At 43.8% G+C, this 25431-nt stretch overlaps 1 protein-coding gene across 1 annotated transcript in view; it reads right to left on the reverse strand.

Annotated features, from left to right (window-relative positions):
* Nucleotides 1-2770: 2770 nt before the first annotated feature.
* IGFN1 (immunoglobulin like and fibronectin type III domain containing 1) overlaps nt 2771-25431 on the reverse strand; it is a 262834-nt gene continuing 240173 nt past the window's right edge. The window contains exons 10-11 of the mRNA XM_077295387.1: nt 16511-16540; nt 2771-2918 (exon numbers count right to left, since the gene is read on the reverse strand). Of these exons, the coding sequence (XP_077151502.1) occupies nt 16530-16540 (11 nt within the window). The 3' untranslated portion in view covers nt 2771-2918; nt 16511-16529. The remainder of the gene's footprint in view (nt 2919-16510; nt 16541-25431) is intronic.

Raw genomic sequence — 25431 nt, forward strand, 5'->3', positions numbered from 1 at the left:
AGACAGGATTTCCCTAGTCTTAGGGAAATTGCAGGAGCCCGGGTTATTAGCTCTCGCTCACCTAGTCTCTCCCTGACATATGGAGCCTGATTAGGAGGGTGGCCTGGACCCAGTCCCCCTCTTCACTGGGCCGCAGGGGTAGGATTCGGCTGTTCGCTAATAACTGAACATGTGTCCTCGGCCGCACGTTTATTTACAACCTATTACCAATAGCTACTGTGCAGGCGCGAGCGGCTCCATCTTTGAGGAGGTAATTTTTTTTCTTCTCTAGCAAGATCGCGTTGCCAGAGCATGCGCAGTAGCAGCTATCGGATCACAGCTATATACACTGGTAGCTGCTACTGCACAGGCATTGGAAGTGCTATGTTAAAATGGATTTTTTTTATACTCAGGAAAACATCAAACACAGTTATTAACTGCACATTAAACATGTGATTATGCTGTAGCCAGGTGCCAACCGGCAGAATTTTTTTTTTTTTAAGTATGTATGTATATTCATTATGTAAACTAGGGGCAGGTCAGTGAGGGATCAGTGACCTGTCAGCAGTCTGCATTATGAACAGAGCACCACATGCAGACCCCACAGGCCGCCCCTGAGTACGAGCATATCATTAACTTAAAACTGAAATTAAAGATTACAAAACCACAAGGTGGATTTCACCAACCAAGGTATCATTTTAATCAGTATAACGGCGCCAACCTGACACTGTCTGTAGGTTACTGTGCACAATCCTGCTGACAGGTTCCCTTTAATGTGTGATTGGTGAGGACATTGTGCAGAAGTGGACTTTTTTAAAGAGTGGGTGGTGGGACCGTGGAAGGTTCAATGGGTGAAGGCGGAGCTGGAGTGGAGCCTGGGTGGAGTTTCAAGGGGACCAGAAAATATTGCCAGTATGGGGCCCTAAAATTCCTAGTGGCAGCCCTGGTAATATCAGTGTGGTGGTATTATAACCACTGTTTATCTGGTGATATTTGTCTGTTATATTGCAAGAATATTAAATATTACACGGTATTAATTAAAATGTCGCTAGCAGTTTTGATTTAGTGCTGGCAGGGTACTATAAGTAGTAGATATCCCAATATGGGGAGATGGGGGAGGGTTACAGCATGGGCCTGTGTGCTTTCAAATGCCAGGGCTGAATTTTTAGTCCCAGCCCATCCCTGGTTTCATCCTATCAGCTTCTAAAGGTGCATAACCAAGTGAAGTCACACTTGAAGGAGTTTATTTGTTTACTATAGGTCCTTAACAGGCAGGTATTTGCCAACTGCCTGGTGCTGACTCAGGGCAATTATGTACCATTCTGCTGGCTATTCTGCTACTTCACCTCAGAACAGCACTTCCTCTTCCAGACTGCTCTGTTGATGTCATGCTGATTCACAGCCGGGAGCGGCTGTCAATCAGCACGACTTCGGCAGTCACACCCTGTCAAAAGGGCAGAGCTGAAGAGAGCCAGCTGCTCTGTTGACATGATGTCAGCAGAAGCCATAGAATTAGCCGTCAGTGGCAATTCTGAGGCAGCAGAGATTAACGTCGGGCAGAAAGGACAGGCAGTGAGCAACTACGTGCCTGTTAGTTCTTAGAACCATAATAATAAAAAAAAATAATCCCAGATAACCCTTTTAATGAGTACTATGCTTATGCAATGCGTGTGAATATGGTCCATATGGAAGATTGGTTTGGAATTATTGGCAATCCAATTATGCAAATTGCCTCTGCTGAAAAAAAGAGAGGACTTAACTCTATAGCGCCACCTATTGGAAGTAGCGATCCTACAAGTCACAATCAACCCTTTAACGAGTCGTGCAATATGACTTAGGATAAAAGCCAAATCAGTATCTCAATTCGCAGACACGGTGTTTCGGGCTGTTGGCCCTTGTCAGTGCGAAGCATGAGAACTGATTTGGCTAGGTGAGAGGCTCTGGAGTGGGGTCTAAGGGGTAACGTTTCTCCTTATGGAGAGTGACATACCAGCTGGCTTGTCAAGGTAAGGAGGCTTATTCGCCGTGCAATGCTCCTCTGGGAATTTAAATATGCAAATTGCCTCTGCTGAAAAAAAGACTCGTTAAAGGGTTGATTGTGACTTGTAGGATCGTTACTTCCAATAGGTGGTGCTATAGAGTTAAGTCCTCTCTTTTTTTCAGCAGAGGCAATTTGCATATTTAAATTCCCAGAGGAGCATTGCAACGGCGAATAAGCCTCCTTACCTTGACAAGCCAGCTGGTATGTCACTCTCCATAAGGAGAAACGATACCCCTTAGAACCCACTCCAGAGCCTCTCACCTAGCCAAATCAGTTCTCATGCTTCGCACTGACGAGGGCCAACAGCCCAAAACACCGTGTCTGCGAATTGAGATACTGATTTGGCTTTTATCCTAAGTCATATTGCACGACTCGTTAAAGGGTTGATTGTGACTTGTAGGATCGCTACTTCCAATAGGTGGCGCTATAGAGTTAAGTCCTCTCTTTTTTTCAGCAGAGGCAATTTGCATATTTAAATTCCCAGAGGAGCATTGCACGGCGAATGAGCCTCCTTACCTTGACAAGCCAGCTGGTATGTCACTCTCCATAAGGAGAAACGTTACCCCTTGGCAATCCAAGAAACTGAAGGAAGTGCCTTTTTATTGCAATTTTAATGATTTGGAGAATTTAATGATAGGCTGAGAGCAACTGCATTTGTAGGACTGTATACTGAAAGAATCTTAATTTCCCATCAGATATTATCGTAAATTATTTTACATACAGAATTGTGACAAATAAATTATACACAACTTCGTGCCACTATATATTTTATTTGCAAGCTGAATACAGTCAGATGAGAGACAGTACAACAAATACACATATGTTGTGCAGCTCAGAAGACATCAATACATCTTGATAGTATATGCAATATTAGATAACGCTCACTGATAAATCCATCCTAAAATAGAAGGAAAAAAAAGGGTCACAAATGAGTTAAATTTTTCTGTTTAAGTGCACTTAAACATAAGCAAAAATAGATATCTGATGATTTATGAAAACAATTAGAAAAGGTGAATATATATATATATATATATATATATATATATATATATATACACAGTGCCTACAAGTAGTATTCAACCCCCTGCAGATTTAGCAGGTTTAATAAGATGCAAATAAGTTAGAGCCTTCAAACTTCAAACAAGAGCAGGATTTATTAACAGATGCATAAATCTTACAAACCAAAAAGTTTTGTTGCTCAGTTAAATTTTTATAAATTTTAAACATAAAAGTGTGGGTCAATTATTATTCAACCCCTAGGTTTAATATTTTGTGGAATAACCTTTGTTTGCAATTACAGCTAATATTCGTCTTTTATAAGACCTGATCAGGCCGGCACATGTCTCTGGAGTTATCTTGGCCCACTCCTCCATGCAGATCTTCTCCAAGTTATCTAGGTTCTTTGGGTGTCTCATGTGGACTTTAATCTTGAGCTCCTTCCACAAGTTTTCAATTGGGTTAAGGTCAGGAGACTGACTAGGCCACTGCAACACCTTGATTTTTTGCCTCTTGAACCAGGCCTTGGTTTTCTTGGCTGTGTGCTTTGGGTCGTTGTCTTGTTGGAAGATGAAATGACGACCCATCTTAAGATCCTTGATGGAGGAGCGGAGGTTCTTGGCCAAAATCTCCAGGTAGGCCGTGCTATCCATCTTCCCATGGATGCGGACCAGATGGCCAGGCCCCTTGGCTGAGAAACAGCCCCACAGCATGATGCTGCCACCACCATGCTTGACTGTAGGGATGGTATTCTTGGGGTCGTATGCAGTGCCATCCAGTTTCCAAATGTCACGTGTGTGGTTGGCACCAAAGATCTCGATCTTGGTCTCATCAGACCAGAGAACCTTGAACCAGTCAGTCTCAGAGTCCTCCAAGTGATCATGAGCAAACTGTAGACGAGCCTTGACATGACGCTTTGAAAGTAAAGGTACCTTACGGGCTCGTCTGGAACGGAGACCATTGCGGTGGAGTACGTTACTTATGGTATTGACTGAAACCAATGTCCCCACTGCCATGAGATCTTCCCGGAGCTCCTTCCTTGTTGTCCTTGGGTTAGCCTTGACTCTTCGGACAAGCCTGGCCTCGGCACGGGAGGAAACTTTCAAAGGCTGTCCAGGCCGTGGAAGACTAACAGTAGTTCCATAAGCCTTCCACTTCCGGATGATGCTCCCAACAGTGGAAACAGGAAGGCCCAACTCCTTGGAAAGGGTTTTGTACCCCTTGCCAGCCTTGTGACCCTCCACGATCTTGTCTCTGATGGCCTTGGAATGCTCCTTTGTCTTTCCCATGTTGACCATGTATGAGTGCTGTTCACAAGTTTGGGGAGGGTCTTAAATAGTCAGAAATGGCTGGAAAAAGAGATAATTAATCCAAACATGTGAAGCTCATTGTTCTTTGTGCCTGAACTACTTCTTAATACTTTAGGGGAACCAAACAGAATTCTGGTGGGTTGAGGGGTTGAATAATAAATGACCCTCTGAAAAAACTTTTCCCAATTTAAAAAAAAAAATAAGCAAAGAAATAACATTCTTTTTTGCTGCAGTGCATTTCACACTTCCAGGCTGATCTACAGTCCAAATGTCACAATGCCAAGTTAATTCCAAATGTGTAAACCTGCTAAATCTGCAGGGGGTTGAATACTACTTGTAGGCACTGTATATATACACACGGTGGCTTGCCCACCATGGCTTTTTCATGTTTTACTACCTCACAACCTGGAATTTCACTGTTTTTTTGAGGGTTTGCATCAGTTCATGTAAAGAACATTCCTACAACTGTGAACATTTTGCTTTCTTGTTATTGTGAAGCAAACAACAAAATTGGACAAAATAACTGAAAACTTCATTGTGCATAACTCTTCACCCCCTAAAGTCAGTACTTTGTAGAGCCTCTTTTTGCAGCAATTACAGCCATAAGTCGCTTTGGATAAGTCTCTATGAGCTTTACACATCTTTTTACTGGGATTTTTGCCCATTCCTCAAGGAAAAACTGCTCCAGCTCCTTCAAGTTAGATGGTTTCCTCTGATGAATAGCAATCTTCAAGTCTGACCACAGATTCTCAATTGCATTAGTGTCTGATCTTGGACTAGGTCACTCTTAAACATTTACATGTTTTCCATTAAACCACTCGAGTGTTGCTTTAGCAGTATGCTTTGGGTCATTGTGTTGTTGGAAGGTGAAGCTTCGTGCCAGTCTCAAATCACTGACAGACTGCAACCGGTTTTCCTCAAGATTATCTCTGTATTTCATACCATCCATCTTCCCCTCAACTCAGATCGTATTCCCTGTCCCTGCTGCTGAAAAACAACACCACATGCTACCACCATGTTTTACTGTGGGGATGGTGTTTTTAGGGTGATGAACTGTGTTGGTTTGGCGCCAGACAAATTATTTACTTTGGTGTCCAAAAAAGTTCCCTTTTGGTCTCATCTGACTACAGCACCTTCCTCTATACATTTGAGGAGTCTCCCATATGTCTTTTGGCAAACTCAAAACGAACCTTACAATTTGTGTGTAAGGCTTTTTTTCTGCCAGGTCTTCCATACGTGCCTCATCTTTAGAGTGTATGGCTTATTGCGGTAGTATGGACATATACTCCAGTCTCTGCCTGGGAACTTTGCAGCTTCTTCTGGGTTACCTTTGGTCTCTGTGCTGCTTCCCTCATTAATGCCCTCCTTGCCTGGGCTGAGAGTCTTGGTGAAGGGCCCGCTCTTGGCAGGTTTGTTGTACTACCACGTTATAATAATAATAATCTTCATTTTTTTTAATATAGCGCTAACATATTCTGCAAGTGCTTTACAGTTTGCACACATAATCATCACTGTCCCCGATGGAGCTCACAATCTAAATTCCCTATCAGTATGTCTTTGGAGTTCTTTCCATTTGATGATAATGGATTTTATGGTGGTCAGGGGGATAATCAGAGATTGAGATTTTTTGTTATAACCCGACCCTGACTTGTACTTCTCAACAACTTTGTCACTGACTTGTTTGGAGGTCTCCTTGGTCATCATGGTGTTGTTTAGTTAGTGGTGACTCTTGCTTAATGGTGTTGCAGTCTCTATGGCCTTTCAGAAAAGGTGTGTGTATACTGACAGAATATGTGACACTTAGATTGCACACAGGTGGACTTCCTTTCACTAAGCATGTGACTTATGAAGGCAATTGCTTGCACCAGAAAGTTTAAGGGGCTTCATCGCAAAAGGGGTGAATACATATGAACATGCCAATTTTTAGTTATTTGATCACAAATTTAATTTATGCCTATATTTTTCTTTCCCTTCACCAACTTAGACTATTGAGTGCTGATGCATCACACACAAATCAGATTACAAAAATATTTACACACATGTTATAATGTAACAAAATAGGTAAAAAGTATAGGGGGTGAATACTTTCTCAAGCCACTGTATGTCTATATAACATACAGTTAGGTCCATATATATTTGGACAGAGACAACATTTTTCTAATTTTGGTTATAGACATTACCACAATTAATTTTAAGCAAAACAATTCAGATGCAGTTGAAGTTCAGACTTTCAGCTTTCATTTGAGGGTATCCACATTAAAATTGGATGAAGGGTTTAGGAGTTTCAGCTCCTTAACATGTGCCACCCTGTTTTTAAAGGGACCAAAAGTAATTGGACAGATTCAATAATTGTAAATAAAATGTTCATTTCTAGTACTTGGTTGAAAACCCTTTGTTGGCAATGACTGCCTGAAGTCTTGAACACATGGACATCACCAGACGCTGTGTTTCCTCCTTTTTGATGCTCCGCCAGGCCTTCACTGCAGTGGTTTTCAGTTGCTGTTTATTTGTGGACCTTTCTGTCTGAAGTTTAGTCTTTAACAAGTGAAACGCATGCTCAATTGGGTTGAGATCAGGTGACCGACTTGGCCATTCAAGACTATTCCACGTCTTTGCTTTAATAAACTCCTGGGTTGCTTTGGCTTTATGTTTTGAGTCATTGTCCATCTGTAGTATGAAACGACGACCAATCAGTTTGGCTGCATTTGGCTGGGTCTGAGCACACAGTATGGCTCTGAATACCTTAGAATTCATTCGGCTGCTTCTGTCCTGTGTCACATCATCAATAAACACTAGTGACCCAGTGCCACTGGCAGCCATGCATGCCCAAGCCATCACACTGCCTCCGCCGTGTTTTACAGATGATGTGGGATGCTTTGGATCATGAGCTGTACCACTCCTTCCCCAAACTTTTTTCTTTCCATCATTCTGGTAGAGGTTGATCTTGGTTTCATCTGTCCAAAGAATGTTCTTCCAGAACTGTGCTGGCTTTCTTAAATGTTTTATAGCAAAGTCCAGTCTAGCCTTTTTATTCTTGATGCTTATGAGTGGCTTGCACCGTGCAGTGAACCCTCTGTATTTACTTTCATGCAGTCTTCTCTTTATGGTAGATTTGGATATTGATACGCCTACCTCCTGGAGAGTGTTGGTCACTTGGTTGGCGGTTGTGAAGGGGTTTCTCTTCACCATTGAGATTATTCTGCAATCATCCACCACTGTTGTCTTCCGTGGGCGCCCAGGTCTTTTTGCATTGATGAGCTCACCAGTGCTTTCTTTCTTTCTCAGGATGTACCAAACTGTAGATTTTGCCACTCCTAATATTGTAGCAATTTCTCGGATGGGTTTTTTCTGTTTTCGCAGCTTAAGGATGGCTTGTTTCACCTGCACGGAGAGCTCCTTTGACCGCATGTTTACTTCACAGCAAAACCTTCCAAATGCAAGCACCACACCTCAAATCAACTCCAGGCCTTTTATCTGCCTAATTGAGAATGGCAAAACGAAGGGATTGCCCACACCTGTCCATGAAATAGCCTTGGAGTCAATTGTCCAATTACTTTTGGTCCCTTTGAAAACAGGGTGGCACATGTTAAGGAGCTGAAACTCCTAAACCCTTCATCCAATTTTAAAGTGGATACCCTCAAATGAAAGCTGAAAGTCTGAACTTCAACTGCATCTGAATCGTTTTGTTTAAAATTCATTGTGGTAATGTCTATAACCAAAATTAGAAAAATGTTGTCTCTGTCCAAATATATATGGACCTAACTGTATATAAATATATATGTACACACATGGTCAAAATTGTTGGTACTCCTCGTTTAATGACAGAAAACCCCACAATGGTCACAGAAATTACTTGAACCTGACAAAAGTAATACCGTATATACTCGAGTATAAGCCGAGATTTTCAGCCCAAATTTTTGGGCTGAAAGTGCTCCCTCGGCTTATACTCGAGTCACGGTCGGCGGGTGAGGGGGAGAGGGCGCCGAGGCATACTTACCTAGTCCCGGCGATCCTGACGCTCCCCCTGCCCGTCCCACGGTCTCCGGGTGCCGCAGCTCTTCCCCTGAGCGGTCACGTGGGACCGCTCATTAGAGAAATGAATAGGCTGCTCCACCCCCCATAGGGGTGGAGCCGCATAATTCATTTCTCTAATCAGCGGTGCCGTTGACCGCTGACAGAGGAAGAGGCTGCGGCACCGAAGACCAGCTGTCCGGGGGAAGGAGCGGGACGCCGGGAGCAGGTAGGTATTACATATTCACCTGTCCGCGTTCCACACGCCGGGCGCTGTCTCCATCTTCCCGGCGTCTCTCTCTCCACACTGACTGTGCAGGTCAGAGGGCGCGATGACGCATATAGTGTGCGCGCTGCCCTCTGCCTGATCAGTCAGTGCGGAGAGACGCCGGGAAGATGGCGCCGAGGAGCTACAAGCAAGAGAGGTGAGTATGTGTTTTATTACTTTTATTGCAGCAGCAGCAGCACAGCTTTCTATGGCACAGCTATGGGGCAATAATGGACGGTGCAGAGCACTATATGGCACAGCTATGGGGCAATAATGGTGCAGAGCACTATATGGCACAGCTATGGGGCAATAATGGTGCAGAGCACTGTATGGCACAGCTATGGGGCAATAATGGTGCAGAGCACTGTATGGCACAGCTATGGGGCGATAATGGTGCAGAGCACTATATGGCACAGCTATGGGGCAATAATGGTGCAGAGCACTATATGGCACAGCTATGGGGCAATAATGGTGCAGAGCACTATATGGCACAGCTATGGGGCAATAATGGTCTAGAGCACTATATGGCACAGCTATGGGGCAATAATGGTGCAGAGCACTGTATGGCACAGCTATGGGGCAATAATGGACGGTGCAGAGCACTATATGGCACAGCTATGGGGCAATAATGGTGCAGAGCACTATATGGCACAGCTATGGGGCAATAATGGTGCAAGCACTGTATGGCACAGCTATGGGGCAATAATGGTGCAGAGCACTATATGGCACAGCTATGGGGCAATAATGAACGGTGCAGAGCACTATATGGCACAGCTATGGGGCAATAATGAATGGTGCAGAGCACTATATGGCACAGCTATGGGGCGATAATGGTGCAGAGCACTATATGGCACAGCTATGGGGCAATAATGGTGCAGAGCACTATATGGCACAGCTATGGGGCAATAATGGTGCAGAGCACTATATGGCACAGCTATGGGGCAATAATGGTCTAGAGCACTATATGGCACAGCTATGGGGCAATAATGGTGCAGAGCACTGTATGGCACAGCTATGGGGCAATAATGGTGCAGAGCACTGTATGGCACAGCTATGGGGCAATAATGGTGCAGAGCACTGTATGGCACAGCTATGGGGCAATAATGGTGCAAGCACTATATGGCACAGCTATGGGGCAATAATGGTGTAGAGCATTATATGGCACAGCTATGGGGCAATAATGGTGCAGAGCACTATATGGCACAGCTATGGGGCAATAATGGTGCAGAGCACTGTATGGCACAGCTATGGGGCAATAATGGTGCAGAGCACTGTATGGCACAGCTATGGGGAAATAATGGTGCAAGCACTATATGGCACAGCTATGGGGCAATAATGGTGCAGAGCATTATATGGCACAGCTATGGGGCAATAATGGTGCAGAGCACTATATGGCACAGCTATGGGGCAATAATGGTGCAGAGCACTGTATGGCACAGCTATGGGGCAATAATGGTGCAGAGCACTGTATGGCACAGCTATGGGGCAATAATGGACGGTGCAGAGCACTATATGGCACAGCTATGGGGCAATAATGGTGCAGAGCACTATATGGCACAGCTATGGGGCAATAATGGTGCAAGCACTGTATGGCACAGCTATGGGGCAATAATGGTGCAGAGCACTATATGGCACAGCTATGGGGCAATAATGAACGGTGCAGAGCACTATATGGCACAGCTATGGGGCAATAATGAATGGTGCAGAGCACTATATGGCACAGCTATGGGGCAATAATGGTGCAGAGCACAATATGGCACAGCTATGGGGCGATAATGGTGCAGAGCACTATATGGCACAGCTATGGGGCAATAATGGATGGTGCAGAGCACTATATGGCACAGCTATGGGGCAATAATGGTGCAGAGCACTATATGGCACAGCTATGGGGCAATAATGGTGCAGAGCACTATATGGCACAGCTATGGGGCAATAATGGTGCAGAGCACTGTATGGCACAGCTATGGGGCAATAATGGTGCAGAGCACTGTATGGCACAGCTATGGGGCAATAATGGACGGTGCAGAGCACTATATGGCACAGCTATGGGGCAATAATGGTGCAGAGCACTATATGGCACAGCTATGGGGCAATAATGGTGCAAGCACTATATGGCACAGCTATGGGGCAATAATGGTGCAGAGCACTATATGGCACAGCTATGGGGCAATAATGAACGGTGCAGAGCACTATATGGCACAGCTATGGGGCAATAATGAATGGTGCAGAGCACTATATGGCACAGCTATGGGGCAATAATGGTGCAGAGCACTATATGGCACAGCTATGGGACAATAATGGTGCAGAGCACTATATGGCACAGCTATGGGGCAATAATGGATGGTGCAGAGCACTATATGGCACAGCTATGGGGCAATAATGGTGCAGAGCACTATATGGCACAGCTATGGGGCAATAATGGTGCAGAGCACTATATATGGCACAGCTATGGGGCAATAATGGACGGTGCAGAGCACTATATGGCACAGCTATGGGGCAATAATGGTGCAGAGCACTGTATGGCACAGCTATGGGGCAATAATGGTGCAGAGCACTATATGGCACAGCTATGGGGCAATTATGAACGGTGCAGAGCACTATATGGCACAGCTATAGGGCAATTATGAATGGTGCAGAGCACTATATGGCACAGCTATGGGGCAATTATGAACGGTGCAGAGCACTATATGGCACAGCTATGGGGCAATTATGAATGGTGCAGAGCACTATATGGCACAGCTATGGGGCCATAATGAACGGTATGGAGCATCTATTTTTATTTTTGAAATTCACCGGTAGCTGCTGCATTTTCCACCCTAGGCTTATACTCGAGTCAATAAGTTTTCCCAGTTTTTTGTGGCAAAATTAGGGGGGTCGGCTTATACTCGGGTCGGCTTACACTCACCGGCCACTTTATTAGGTACACCTGTCCAACTTCTTGTTAACACTTAATTTCTAATCAGCCAATCACATGGCGGCAACTCAGTGCATTTAGGCATGTAGACATGGTCAAGACAATCTCCTGCAGTTCAAACCGAGCATCAGTATGGGGAAGAAAGGTGATTTGAGTGCCTTTGAACGTGGCATGGTTGTTGGTGCCAGAAGGGCTGGTCTGAGTATTTCAGAAACTGCTGATCTACTGGGATTTTCACGCACAACCATCTCTAGGGTTTACAGAGAATGGTCCGAAAAAGAAAAAAAATCCAGTGAGCGGCAGTTCTGTGGGCGGAAATGCCTTGTTGATGCCAGAGGTCAGAGGAGAATGGGCAGACTGGTTCGAGCTGATAGAAAGGCAACAGTGACTCAAATCGCCACCCGTTACAACCAAGGTAGGCCTAAGAGCATCTCTGAACGCACAGTGCGTCGAACTTTGAGGCAGATGGGCTACAGCAGCAGAAGACCACACCGGGTACCACTCCTTTCAGCTAAGAACAGGAAACTGAGGCTACAATTTGTACAAGCTCATTGAAATTGGACAGTAGAAGATTGGAAAAACGTTGCTTGGTCTGATGAGTCTCGATTTCTGCTGCGACATTCGGATGGTAGGGTCAGAATTTGGCGTAAACAACATGAAAGCATGGATCCATCCTGCCTTGTATGGAGCATATTTGGGATGTGCAGCCGACAAATCTGCGGCAACTGTGTGATGCCATCATGTCAATATGGACCAAAATCTCTGAGGAATGCTTCCAGCACCTTGTTGAATCTATGCCACGAAGAATTGAGGCAGTTCTGAAGGCAAAAGGGGGTCCAACCCGTTACTAGCATGGTGTACCTAATAAAGTGGCCGGTGAGTGTATACTCGAGTATATACGGTAATAAATAAAAGATCTATGAAAATGAAAGTCAGACAAGGGGGTTGCAAGAAGGCAGAGAGGTGTATCTGCTACATGAACAGACTGGTGTCTTATTATGTTTCGTGGGTGTAATGGTACGGACTGTACTCTATCCGGTTTATGCTGCATTTATGCTGCACTTAAATAAACCGGATGGTATGATTAAGTGAGAAACCGTTCCTGTGTGCATTAATCCCATTGCCAGGCGAGTGTCCCCAACACACTCAGGGAGTGCTATCTCACAATATACAGTGTATATATATATATATATATATATATATATATATATATATATATATATATCGGGTAAAAAAAAGTTTTTAGTCAGCCACCAATTGTGCAAGTTCTCCCACTTAAAAAGATGAGAGAGGCCTGTAATTGACATCATAGGTAGACCACAACTATGAGAGTCAAAATGAGAAAACAAATCCAGAAAATCACCTTGTCTGATTTGGCAAGATTTATTTTGCAAATTATGGTGGAAAATAAGTATTTGGTCATTAACAAAAGTTCATCACAATATTTTCTACAGTACATATCCTTTGTTGGCAATGACAGAGGTCAAACGTTTTCTGTAAGTCTTCACAAGGCTGGCACACACTGTTGGTGGTATGTTGGCCCATTCCTCCATGCAGATCTCCTCTAGAGCAGTGATGTTTTGGGCCTGTCGCTGGGCAACACGGACTTTCAACTCCCTCCAAAGGTTTTCTATGGGGTTGAGATCTGGAGACTGGCTAGGCCACACTCCAGGACCTTCATATGCTTCTTACGAAGCCACTCCTTCGTTGTCCGGGCAGTGTGCTTGTGATAATTATCATGATGAAAGACCCATCCATGTTTCATCTTCAATGCCATTGCTGACGGAAGGAGGTTTGCACTCAAAATCTCACGATACATGGCCCCATTCATACTTTCATGGACACAGATCAGTCGTCCTGATCCCTTTGCAGAGAAACAGCCCCAAAGCATGATGTTGCCACCCCCATGATTCACAGTAGGTATGGTGTTCTTTGGATGCAACTCAGCATTATGTCTCCTCCAAACACGGCGAGTTTTGTTTCTACCAAGCAGTTCTACTTTGGTTTCATCAGACCATATAACATTCTCCCATTACTCTTCTGGATAATCCAACTGCTATCTAGCAAACTTCAGATGGGCCCAGACATGTACTGGCTTAAGCAGGGGGACACGTCTGGCACTGCAGAATCTGAGTCCCTGGTGGCGTAGTGTGTTACTGATGGTAGTCTTTGCTACGGTGGTCCCAGCTCTAAGCAGGTCATTCACTAGGTTCCATGTGGTTCTGGGATTTTTACTTACCATTCTTCTGATCATTTTTACCCCACGGGGTGAGATATTGCATGGAGCCACAGTTCGAGGGACATTATCAGTGGTCTTGTATGTCGTCCATTTTCTTATTATTGCTCCCACAGTTGATTTCATCACACCAAGCTGCTTGCCTATTGCAGATTGTCTTCCCAGCCTGGTGCAGGGCTACAATTTTGTTTCTGGTGTCCTTCGACGGCTCTTTGGTCTTCACCATAGTGGAGTTTGGAGTGTGACTGTTTGAGATTGTGGACAGGTGTCTCTTATAATGATAACAAGTTCAAACAGGTGCCATTACTACAGGTAATGAGTGAAGGACAGAGGAGCCTATTAAAGAGGAAGTTACAGGTCTGTGAAAGCCAGAAATCTTGCATGTTTTTAGGTGACCAAATACTTATTTTCCACCATAATTTGCTAAATATATCTTACCAAATCAGGCAAGGTGATTTTCTGGATTTGTTTTCTCATTTTGACTCTCATAGTTGTGGTCTACCTATGATGTCAATTACAGGCCTCTCTCATCTTTTTAAGTGGGAGAACTTGCACAATTGGTGGCTGAATAAATACTTTTTCCCCCACTGTATGTATGTATGTATATATATATATATATATATATATATATATATATATATATATATATAGCAGCGGTAACGGACGGCATTATGCCGTGGGTAACGCACTCCGTTACCGCTGCTATTAACCCTGTGTGACCAACTTTTTACTATTGATGCTGCCTATGCGGCATCGATAGTAAAAAGATCTAATGTTAAAAAATTTTTTAAAAATATAAAATAGTTATATACTCACCGTCCGTCGGCCCCTCGGATCCAGAACCGGCCTTTCCCGCTCCTCGCGACTCCCCGGTGACCGCTTCATGCATTGCCATCTTGCGAGATGATGACGTAGCGGTCTCGCGAGACCGCTACGTCATCATCTCGCAAGACCGCAATGCACTCTTGGGACCGGAGTGCGTGAGGAGCATCGGTAAATGCTTCGCCTGGATCTGGGGCCAATGGAAGGTGAGTATATAACTATTTTTTATTTGAATTATTTTTTTAACAGAGATATGATGCCCACATTGCTATATACTGCGTGGGCTGTGCAATATACTATGTGGGCTGTGCAATGTACTACGTGGGCTGTGCAATGTACTGCGTGGGCTGTGCAATATACTACGTGGGCTGTGCAATATACTATGTGGGCTGTGCAATATACTGCTGGGGCTGTGCAATATACTGCGTGTGCTGTGCTATATACTGCGTGGGCTGTGCTATATACTGCGTGGGCTGTGCAATATACTACGTGGGCTGTGCTATATACTCCATAGGCTGTGCAATATACTAGGTGGGCTGTGCAATATATTACGTGGGCTGTGCAATATACTACGTGGGCTGTGCAATATACTATGTGGGCTGTGCAATGTACTACGTGGGCTGTGCAATATACTACGTGGGCTGTGCAATATACTACGTGGGCTGTGCAGTGTACTACGTGGGCTGTGCAATGTGCTACGTGGGCTGTGCTATATACTACATGGGCTGTGCAATACACTACGTGGCCTGTGTTATACACTACGTGACCTGTGTTATACACTACGTGACCTGTGTTATACACTACGTGGCCTGTGTTATACACTACGTGGGCTGTGTTATATACTGCTGTGTGTGTGGGCTGTTATATACTACATGGCTGTGTTATATGCTATGTGGGCTGTAATACACTCCATGGGCTGTGTTCTATACTACGTGGCTATGCTATATTCTCCGTGGGCTGTGTTATATACTCCGTGGGCTGTGCTATATACTCCGTGGGCTGTGCTATATACTCCGTGGGCTGTGCTATATACTCCGTGGGCTGTGCTATATACTCCGTGGCTGTGCTATATACTACGTGGCTGTGCAATATACTAGGGGGCTGTGCAATATACTACGTGGCTGTGCTATTTACTACGTGGGCTGTTATATACTACATGGCCGGCAGCGAACAATCAGCGACATGCGCAGTCCGGACGCGAATTGGCGCGGGATTTGAACCGTGCTTCGCTAATTGGATCTTGTGTATTTAATGTATTATTCTAAAATCTTCATAAATAAACTACATACACATTCTAGAATACCCGATGCGTTAGAATCGGGCAACCATCTAGTGTATATATATGTATGTATATATATATATATATATATATATATATATATATATATCATATAAGAATAGCTTTCGCCTTGGAATGCAGCTTAATGATGAACAGTGCAAATAAACATATCTGAAAATACATAAATGTGGTAAATTTTTTTAGACAAGATTTATACTTTAGTAATTTACACCAGTTTGTAGTGTAGGATTGCTCAGCTAAAGTGGTGACATGGAATTTTTTCATCTTTTATTGCCACTGGCCAAAAATGAGTAAAGTGGGCAGAGTCTGCAAAGATTTGTTATAGCTGGTGAAAAATTTGGTGTACATTTACATTTACAGCAAATGTAAATAATATTTGCTTACTGTCAAATTGGTAAAAAATGCACAAAACCTATTAAGTTTACTCATAAATCTGAAACATACTGATGGAATATCCTCAGCTTAGGTTAATCCATATTACATTGGCATGGGTCAATGCCAGCACCCCTACAGATCAGCTGTTAGAATGGGGCCTTTTATTGCTTACACTGCTTTGATTAATGTTATTGCTTGTAAATCCCTTTAATTATCATTACTGATTTAAGCTTATTTACATTGTATTTCATTTCTTACCTTGTAATGAAAAATCTGTTTATTGTGGTGCTAGAAAACAAATGCAGTAGATTAGTGACTTTACTGTACTCCTATGTGTAACAACATTAAAAAATGAAATGTCATAAACAGCAAATATATAATGTGAAAAATAAAAGCAATATCATCACCATGATAATAGAAAGCTGCATATTACTGTGTATATATAAACATGTGTAGAAACTCTGACAGTACACAGATTTAACCCCTTGCTGACATGGCTAGTTTTGGTTTTGTGTCCATCTTTTTCCTCCCATTCTTCCAAGAGCCATCTATTTTTTTTATATCCACCCAGTTGTATTAGGACTTGCTTTTTTGTTGGATGTGTTATATTTTGAATGACATTATTGATTTTACCACATAGTGTACTGGAAAACGAAAAAAAATTTTCAAGAACGGTGAAATTGTAGAAAAAAAATGCAATTATGACACCGTTTTTTGAAAATTATTTTTACGGCGTACATTGTGTGACAAAAATTACCTGGCAATATGATTCTCCTCACCAGTACAATTATGGCAATCTCAAACTTGTCCAATTTTTTATTATTTTAGTGGTAATTTGGTAAAATAAAAATGGGATACTTGTATAAAAAAAAGTTTTTAGGGGTTGTGTAGCCATTTTCCAAGACCAATAATGTTTTCATTTTTTGGTCGATAGAGCTGTGTGAGGGCTCATTTTTAGTGGGGCAAAACAAGATTTTAATTAATATAAATTGGGATAGATATAACATTTTGATAATTTTTTATAGTATATTTTTTGTGGTATTGCGGTTTCCCCAAAAATGTAAATTTTGGTGTTTTAGATTTCTTTATGGTTATTATTTTTACCAATTTGGATAATTATCTTTATATTTTGATAGACTAGATGCATACCGCATGTGTTTATTTTTTTAGTATCTCATTTATTTTTTTTTATTCTAACTTATGTTTTTTTCATTTTTCCATATTTGAAAAAAACTTTTTGCTTTTTTTACTGTATTTGTTAGTTTTCTTATGGCACCTGAACCTGTCTGATTGCTTTTATTATACATAGCAATACCACAGCATTGTTGCATATAGTAAAAATCACGATTTCCTTTGAAACCTATTTACAGACTGTGTTTCAAAGGAATTTAATCATCATATTTCTGTCTTTGTTTTTTTTCTGTTCATTGGCCAGTGTGAACGTGCGCTTACATGCTGCAAACACATCAGTTTGTATCCCTGTTCATATCTTTAGTTTTTTTGCGGGTTTCATAGGAACTACATGACAGTCACAAAGGTCTTCAACAGACCACCAGCTGTCATAGCAACCCATTTGCACTCTGCAACAGCATCATGGGGCATCAATGGGTGCATAGGATGACATGCCCCAATTTTGCTGTCAGAGTTTGAAAGGGGTATTTAACAGGCTAACAAGGCCTGCGGCTGTTAGAGGCAGGTCCTGACTCTGTATCACACCCAATATCTGTCGGGTATGGGGTGGGCTCACCCGTGAGCCTGCTACATATTTCAGCCACCAACTTGCGTCGTACATGCCCAGCGGATGTCAATAAGGGACTAATTATACATAAAGTAGTGCAGAAAAAGGCTGTGAATTTCTTGGAATGTTAGTATAGGCACTTTAAAGACAAAAACAGGCTCATGATGAGGGTTGCAAAAAGAAGCACTCATGTAGCTTCATCAACAGAAAAATAAAGCTTCAAGTCTCAGGAAATGGTGACACAAATCACATTTTTTTCACGACTAAAGAGTAAAGAAAATTCCCAAGTTTTAAAATCACAGTAATCATAATTACCGGGAGGAATCATGTTGCCAGGCCATTTCATCACACATTGAATTCCATGAAAACAAAACCCAAGGGGGAATTGTGGCTTTTGTTTTCACAATTACACACAACATGGAATCTTTTTCTTGTTTTTCAGTACATTTCATGGTAAAATTAATGGTGTCATTCACTTCTGCAACTGGACCAGAAAAAAACAGGCCATGAATGATGATCTGGAGTGCACTCGATTGGATGAGTTGGAGGTGCAAGTAGATAAGGCTGGGTTACTTGATAGCATATAGGTAAAAACACTGCACACTGATGAAGTGATGAAAAATAAGGAGTCTTTATTACATTTCAGTGATTCAATGGAACATATACACTCCCTGACAGAAGTTATGTCGCTTATCCATGTTATGTAAATTAAAGGTTCTAACCTGACGTTAAATTCATCCATTGGTTGTGTAAATTATTCTTTTGAAAGCTGAAACCTTCCAAAATGTGGTTTAGGTTAAGAAAATAAATTGGCATCAATGCAGAAATATTGATCAGTTAATGGACACAGAATGGTCAGATTTTGGCAGGACAAAAGTTTTGTCCCCCACAGAAAGTAATGTGATATTCAAACAAATAATTAACTGAAATACAAATATATGTTGCATAACATTGGTGAATGAAGTTGTGGTGCTATTAGAGTCATATTTAATATTTTGTGTGACTTTCATGAGCTTGAATCCATGAGCTGCATCCATGCGGTTCAACAATGATTCATACCCAGCAGCTTGTGGACAATCTCCACACATCTCTAGCCCCCATCTCCTCCCTCTCCTGTTCAGACTTAGCATTGTCACACTTCAATAATACACTGAAGAATGTCCTAGATGAAGCAGCACCTTCTACACGCAGAAAGACCCGACACAGACAACGGCAGCCCTGGCACACTGTGCAAACACACTTTCTTCAGCATTGCTCAAGGTGTGCAGAGCGGCAGTGGAGAAAATCTCTCTAAAGTACAGGCCCCCATCACCAACCTCAGCGGTGAAGATCTGGCAAATTATTTCTTAGAAAAAATCAACCACATCCATCAGAATATCTCAGCGCAATCCCCTCAGTGCCTGAATCACCTTCCCTGCCGCACCTCAAGCTCACTAGACATCTTTGAGCCTGTTTCAGAAGAAGTTTCCAAGCTCCTCGCTTCTGCTTGGCCTACAACCTGCAACAGTGACCCCATTCCTTCACATATCCTGCAGTCTCTCTCACCAGTGGTGGTCACCACTCACCTGACTAAAATATTTAACCTCTCTCTTTCTTCAGGTATCTTTCCCTCATTTAAACATGCCATCATAACCCCTTTACTTAAAAAGCCATCCCTGGACCAGAACTGCACTGCTAACTACAGACCTGTCGAATTGTCGACAGGTACTGTTTCCTGTTTCCACTGCTTTAGCTGCACTCACATAATCAAATCTGAATATTGCACACCTCCCAAAACTGGTAAAGCATACCAAATTAAAGGATTCTTCACATGTGAGACGAACTTTGTAGTGCATTTAATCAAAAGCCTTTGCAGTCTATTATACATACAGTAGTTGAGACCACACAACACATCAGGTATAGAATTGCAAACCATTAATCCACCATACGCTGCAATAATTCATGGCTGCCCTTACCACATCATTTTAAGGAAGGTAGACATATGGTAGTTTCAGGTTATTGAACAAGTACCTAGACCTAGACGTAGTAGTGAAAATGCACAAATTTACTGGGTACATACCTTTCGAACATTAGCACCATGGGATCTCAACAGAGAATATGATCTATTGACAAACAGTATTAATTTTATGTATTGTGAATAATATATGTATGCACCTATATTTTTAGACTCGCTAATTTTTATTACTCAGCGACTGGTAAGTACAGGGGTAGTAAAATCCCTGCCCCTCAGCATTCTTTATCTATATTTTATAGCTTTCATCTCCCTCTATCTGATTCCAAGAGGGCTCGTTTAGATGATATAATCAGTTTGTGTGCATATGAATGTGGTAGTTGTACACACAGACTCATTGTCTGCATGTAAGAAATTGCTGGCCACTTATAATTCAATAAGTAAAAAAGCAAAGAACAAATCACATATGGTTCAAATACATGGTATGGAATTCAATTTTTATGGCTCCATTGTATAGAAAACTGTGTATTGCATTTTATTAAATTTTTTAATTATTGCTGGTAGAAAACAATGCCATATGAATGTAAAAAATGGACTTATGGATGTAAAAAAATGGACATATGGATGTCTTATGGATGTAAATGAGGATATTAAGGTAGCAATGGGATCACAAACACATTAAAAAATCATCTCTTTTTTTCAGGCCACAAAGTGAATGTTTTTGCATGTGCTCATATGAACCCAGCCTAATAAACAATATACCCCTTAGCTGTGTCTGAAGCATCTCATTAAGGCTGTGTGCACACATTGTGTTTTTTTTGTGTTTTTTCGCTATAAAAACATGAAAAAAACGCATAAATATGCATCCCATCAATTAGAAGGCATTCCGCAATTTTTGTGCAGATGATGCGCTTTTTCAGTGAAAAAAACGCATCGCGGTAAAAAACACAGCATGTTCATTAATTTTGCAGATTTTTCGCATTTTTCCCACTATTTAATGCACTGGGGAAAAAACGTGTAAAAAACGCAAAAAAAACGGGTCAAAAACACGCAAAATACGCGTCAAAAATGTGAGAAAAATGCATGCGTATTTCTTGCAGAAAATGTCCGGTTTTCGTAAGGAATTTTCTGCAAGAAATCCTGACGTGTGCACATACCCTCATGCAACCAATCCACTGCTCTGAGGGGCAAAAAAAGCAAAACTAAATTGTATACTGTCACGATTCACACCGTGACTGTCAAGATCCCTTAGCCGCTGCCCACAATATGTCACGGATTGGGGTGACTTTAGACCAACAGACGGCTATCACATGTGCAGGGGGCTTATCCTAGTTATCCCTCCACTGCCACAATGTGATGAAAAAAAAACACACACGAGGCTATTGACCTCTTGTTTACAGCAGGGGCTTATTTTAGGTATCCCACTGCTCTTCAGTATACCACGAACTGCAGGGATTTGTGTATATCCCGCTTACAGTTCCACTTAAACCTTGCAGCTCTCTGGCGCCCCCCTTACTCTCAGGTCAGATTAGGTACTGCACCCTGGGTAATTAGTCGCCAGAAAGGCTGCCTGCTATGTACTGGCTATTGGGCGCGCTGCAGCGACGCGATAACTACTCCCGCTCAGGCAGGAACAATAATTATCAAGCCGCAGTCGCTGCAATGTCACCCAAAGGCCTGCACACGGTAATGCCGCCACCAGCTCCGATTAAACGGGGTCCGGAGCTAACCCAAAACAGTAGCGTAATTCCCTTCAGAGACAGGGTACGGTTTAGAGCATGGAGAAATAACTGGCATGAAATAATATACCCATAAAGTTTATGCAGTGTTTATCAAAATATTCTACAAAGATGTTATAAATGAGACAATTGCAAATATGTACAAGGTAATTATGAAAATAAAAGGATTAAAGGAAGAAAAGATAACACTCACATGTTCTTAGTTCATATCAGTTCAGGCAAACACCAGGCTAGGGGGAGGGGCTCCCAAAAATCCCAATGCATGAGGTACAGCTCTTCAGGTCAGACCCACATGTTCTCCCAGCAGCAGACTGCCTGCTGGAGTCCGGCCAAAACAGTTATAGCTTAGGTCAGTGACATCACCAAAAAGGCTGGCTATCCCAGACCCTCCTCTCTCTACATTCTGACTAAGTATAAGCTAAATCTTTCTAAGACTTGTAATTCCGCTGCTGAACCTATCATAATCGCACCATACCCCTCATTCATCTCGTATCATCGCCGGCATTCCAGTGAGACCAAACATGTCCCACCTGTCACGCACACTGACAGAGAAATCCCTACCTCTGTACCAGATGGAGCTAGAAACCTGTGTTTCGAGGGATGGGTAGATCCTCCGAGTGTGATTATGACGATATATTTTTGTGTTCGTATTTTAAATCGTTTGCCTAATATCTTTCAAAAACAGAACAAAGGACTTTCATGATTCTAGAATCTTCTCTAACAGTTAAAGCTGAGCACTGTCTACTACAGGAAATGCCGGTCGTAAATGCCTTTCGTCAATAAAACTCTCTTCCCCCATGCACAGTGGAAAGGCAGCTCAACTCTGAAGTAAAAGAGAAGGGGGGGTTTCTTAGCCCACATCCTGGGCTGACAAGAGAACTAAACTTATGATTTTTCATACCATATCGTGACACCTCCCCCTTTTGGCGTGCACTACGGCGGCAGAACCTCTCGGTATGCCTCCATGCGCACCTCCGTGGGTTCACCCTGGCGGGAGAGTCCATCTGCATTCCCATGCTCTTTGCCCGCTTTGTGTTTAATGGTGAAGTCAAATTGCTGAAGGGCAAGGCTCCAGCGTAGCAACCTGCCATTGGTTCCACACATGGTGCTTAGCCAGCGCAGAGGGTTGTGGTCGGTCACCACCGTGAAGGTGCGACCGTACAAGTAGGGCTGCAAGCGCTGCAGGGCCCAGACTATGGCCAGGCACTCCTTCTCAATGGTGGAGTAGGCCACTTCCCTCGGCAAAAGTTTCTGGCTCAGGTACAACACGGGGTGCTCTTGGTCCTCCGAGTCAACCTGGCTGAGCACAGCACCAAGGCCAAACTCGCTGGCGTCGGTCTGTACCAAGAACGGTCGACTGCTGTCGACTGCTTTCAACACAGGGGCGTTGCACAGTGCGGTCTTCAACGCCTGGAAGGCCCCCTCACAGCCATCTGTCCAGTTGACGATGTGGGGTAGCTTCTTCCTGGTGAGGTCCGTCAAAGGTTTTGCCAGGCTACTATAGTGCTGCACGAAGCGCCTATAGTACCCTGCCATGCCCAGGAAGGACATCACCTGTTTCTTGTTCCTGGGAGTGGGCCAGTTCACGATCACGCCCACTTTGTCAGGCTCTGGCTTTAGGGTGTTTCCACCTACCCGGTGCCCCAGGTAGTGAACCTCCCTCATGCCCATCTGGCACTTTCCCGGCTTGATAGTCAGTCCTGCTCGGTGAATTCGCCCGAGCACCTCCTCGAGATGCTGCAGGTGTTCATCCCAGGAGGGACTGAAGATGGCAATGTCATCTAAGTATGCCACAGCGTACTTCTCCAGTCCCTGAAGCAGGAGATTGACCATCCGCTGGAAAGTGGCAGGGGCATTCTTCATGCCGAAGGGCATGACCGTGGACTCGTACAGTCCAAAGGGGGTGATAAAGGCGGACTTCTCCTGCGCCTCGGGGCTCAGGGGAATCTGCCAGTATCCGCGATTCAGATCCATTATTGTCAGGTATTCTGCGCCAGCTAACTTCTCAAGCAGCTCCTCGATGCGCGGCATTGGGTGCGCGTCAGAGGCTGTAATGGCGTTGAGCCCCCTGTAGTCCACGCAGAACCGGGTGGTCCAGTCCTTCTTTGGCACGAGAACTACAGGTGAGGCCCATGCGCTCTTTGACCGTCGAATCACCCCCAGCTGCAACATCTCATCGATCTCCTGGCGCATAATCTGCTGCACCTGGTCAGAGATTCGATAGGGTGTTCGCCGTAGTGGGGCGTGATTCCCGGTGTCCACCTCGTGGATGGCTAACTCAGTCCTTCCAGGCCGGTTGGAGAACACGACCCGGAAGGGTTCCAGTGTGGTTTGCAACTGCAACCGCTGTGGTTCATCTAGCGAGGCGCTTACCTCCACGTCCTCAATGGACCCACGGGCCTTGGCTTGGGCCAGCATGTCCAGGAGGGTGTCTTCCTCCCCGTCTTCGGGTGCGCTGCAGACCGGTAGGACGAAAGGTTCACGTTCGTGATGAGCCTTCATCATGTTGACGTGAAAGGCCTTTCGCCTACCCCGAGTGTGGTCAAGCGTGACCACATAGGTGACCGGGTTGAGCTGTTGGTGGACGACGTACGGGCCCTCCCAGGCTGCCTGAAGCTTATCCGTTGGTACAGGAACCAGCACCCACACCTTTTGACCCACGTGGTAGGTCCGCTCCCGGGCGTTGTGGTCGTACCAGTGCTTCTGATCAGCCTGAGCCTGCGTCATGTTGTCATGCACCAACTGCGTCAAGGTCTGCATCTTGTCACGGAAGCGCATGACATACTCCACTATGGACACTTCAGAAGGGTTCGGCTCCTCTTCCCAGGATTCTCTTACCAACCCAAGGGGTCCCCGGACTCGCCTGCCGTACAGGAGCTCGAAGGGGGAGAACCCCGTCGAGGCCTGCTGTTGTGAATTTGCTTTTTGCTCCCTCTAGTGGTTACTAGTTTTTTGACTCTGGTTTTTCTGTCATTCCTTTTATCCGCACCTGGGTCGTTAGTTAGGGGTGTTGCTATATAAGCTCCCTAGACCTTCAGTTCAATGCCTGGCAACGTAGTTATCAGAGCTAGTCTGCTGTGCTCTTGTCTACTGATCCTGGTTCCAGTTATATCAGCTAAGTCTGCCTTTTGCTTTTTGCTATTTGTTTTGGTTTTGTATTTTTGTCCAGCTTGTTCCAAATCTATATCCTGACCTTTGCTGGAAGCTCTAGGGGGCTGGTGTTCTCCCCCCGGACCGTTAGACGGTTCGGGGGTTCTTGAATTTCCAGTGTGGATTTTGATAGGGTTTTTGTTGACCATATAAGTTACCTTTCTTTATTCTGCTATCAGTAAGCGGGCCTCTCTGTGCTAAACCTGGTTCATTTCTGTGTTTGTCATTTCCTCTTACCTCACCGTTATTATTTGTGGGGGGCTTCTATCCAGCTTTGGGGTCCCCTTCTCTGGAGGCAAGAAAGGTCTTTTGTTTTCCTCTACTAGGGGTAGCTAGATTCTCCGGCTGGAGCGTGTCATCTAGAATCAACGTAGGAATGATCCCCGGCTACTTCTAGTGTTGGCGTTAGGAGTAGATATATGGTCAACCCAGTTACCACTGCCCTATGAGCTGGATTTTTGTATTCTGCAGACTTCCACGTACCTCTGAGACCCTCGCCATTGGGGTCATAACAGTTTGCCAGGCCAGTATTAAATGTTTAATGCGTTGCAGAAGAGGGATTATAAGAAAGAAGATTCTGAGTTTTTTTTTTTTTTCTTTC

Source organism: Ranitomeya variabilis, chromosome 3, assembly GCF_051348905.1.
Source record: "Ranitomeya variabilis isolate aRanVar5 chromosome 3, aRanVar5.hap1, whole genome shotgun sequence".
Lineage (NCBI taxonomy): Eukaryota > Metazoa > Chordata > Amphibia > Anura > Dendrobatidae > Ranitomeya > Ranitomeya variabilis.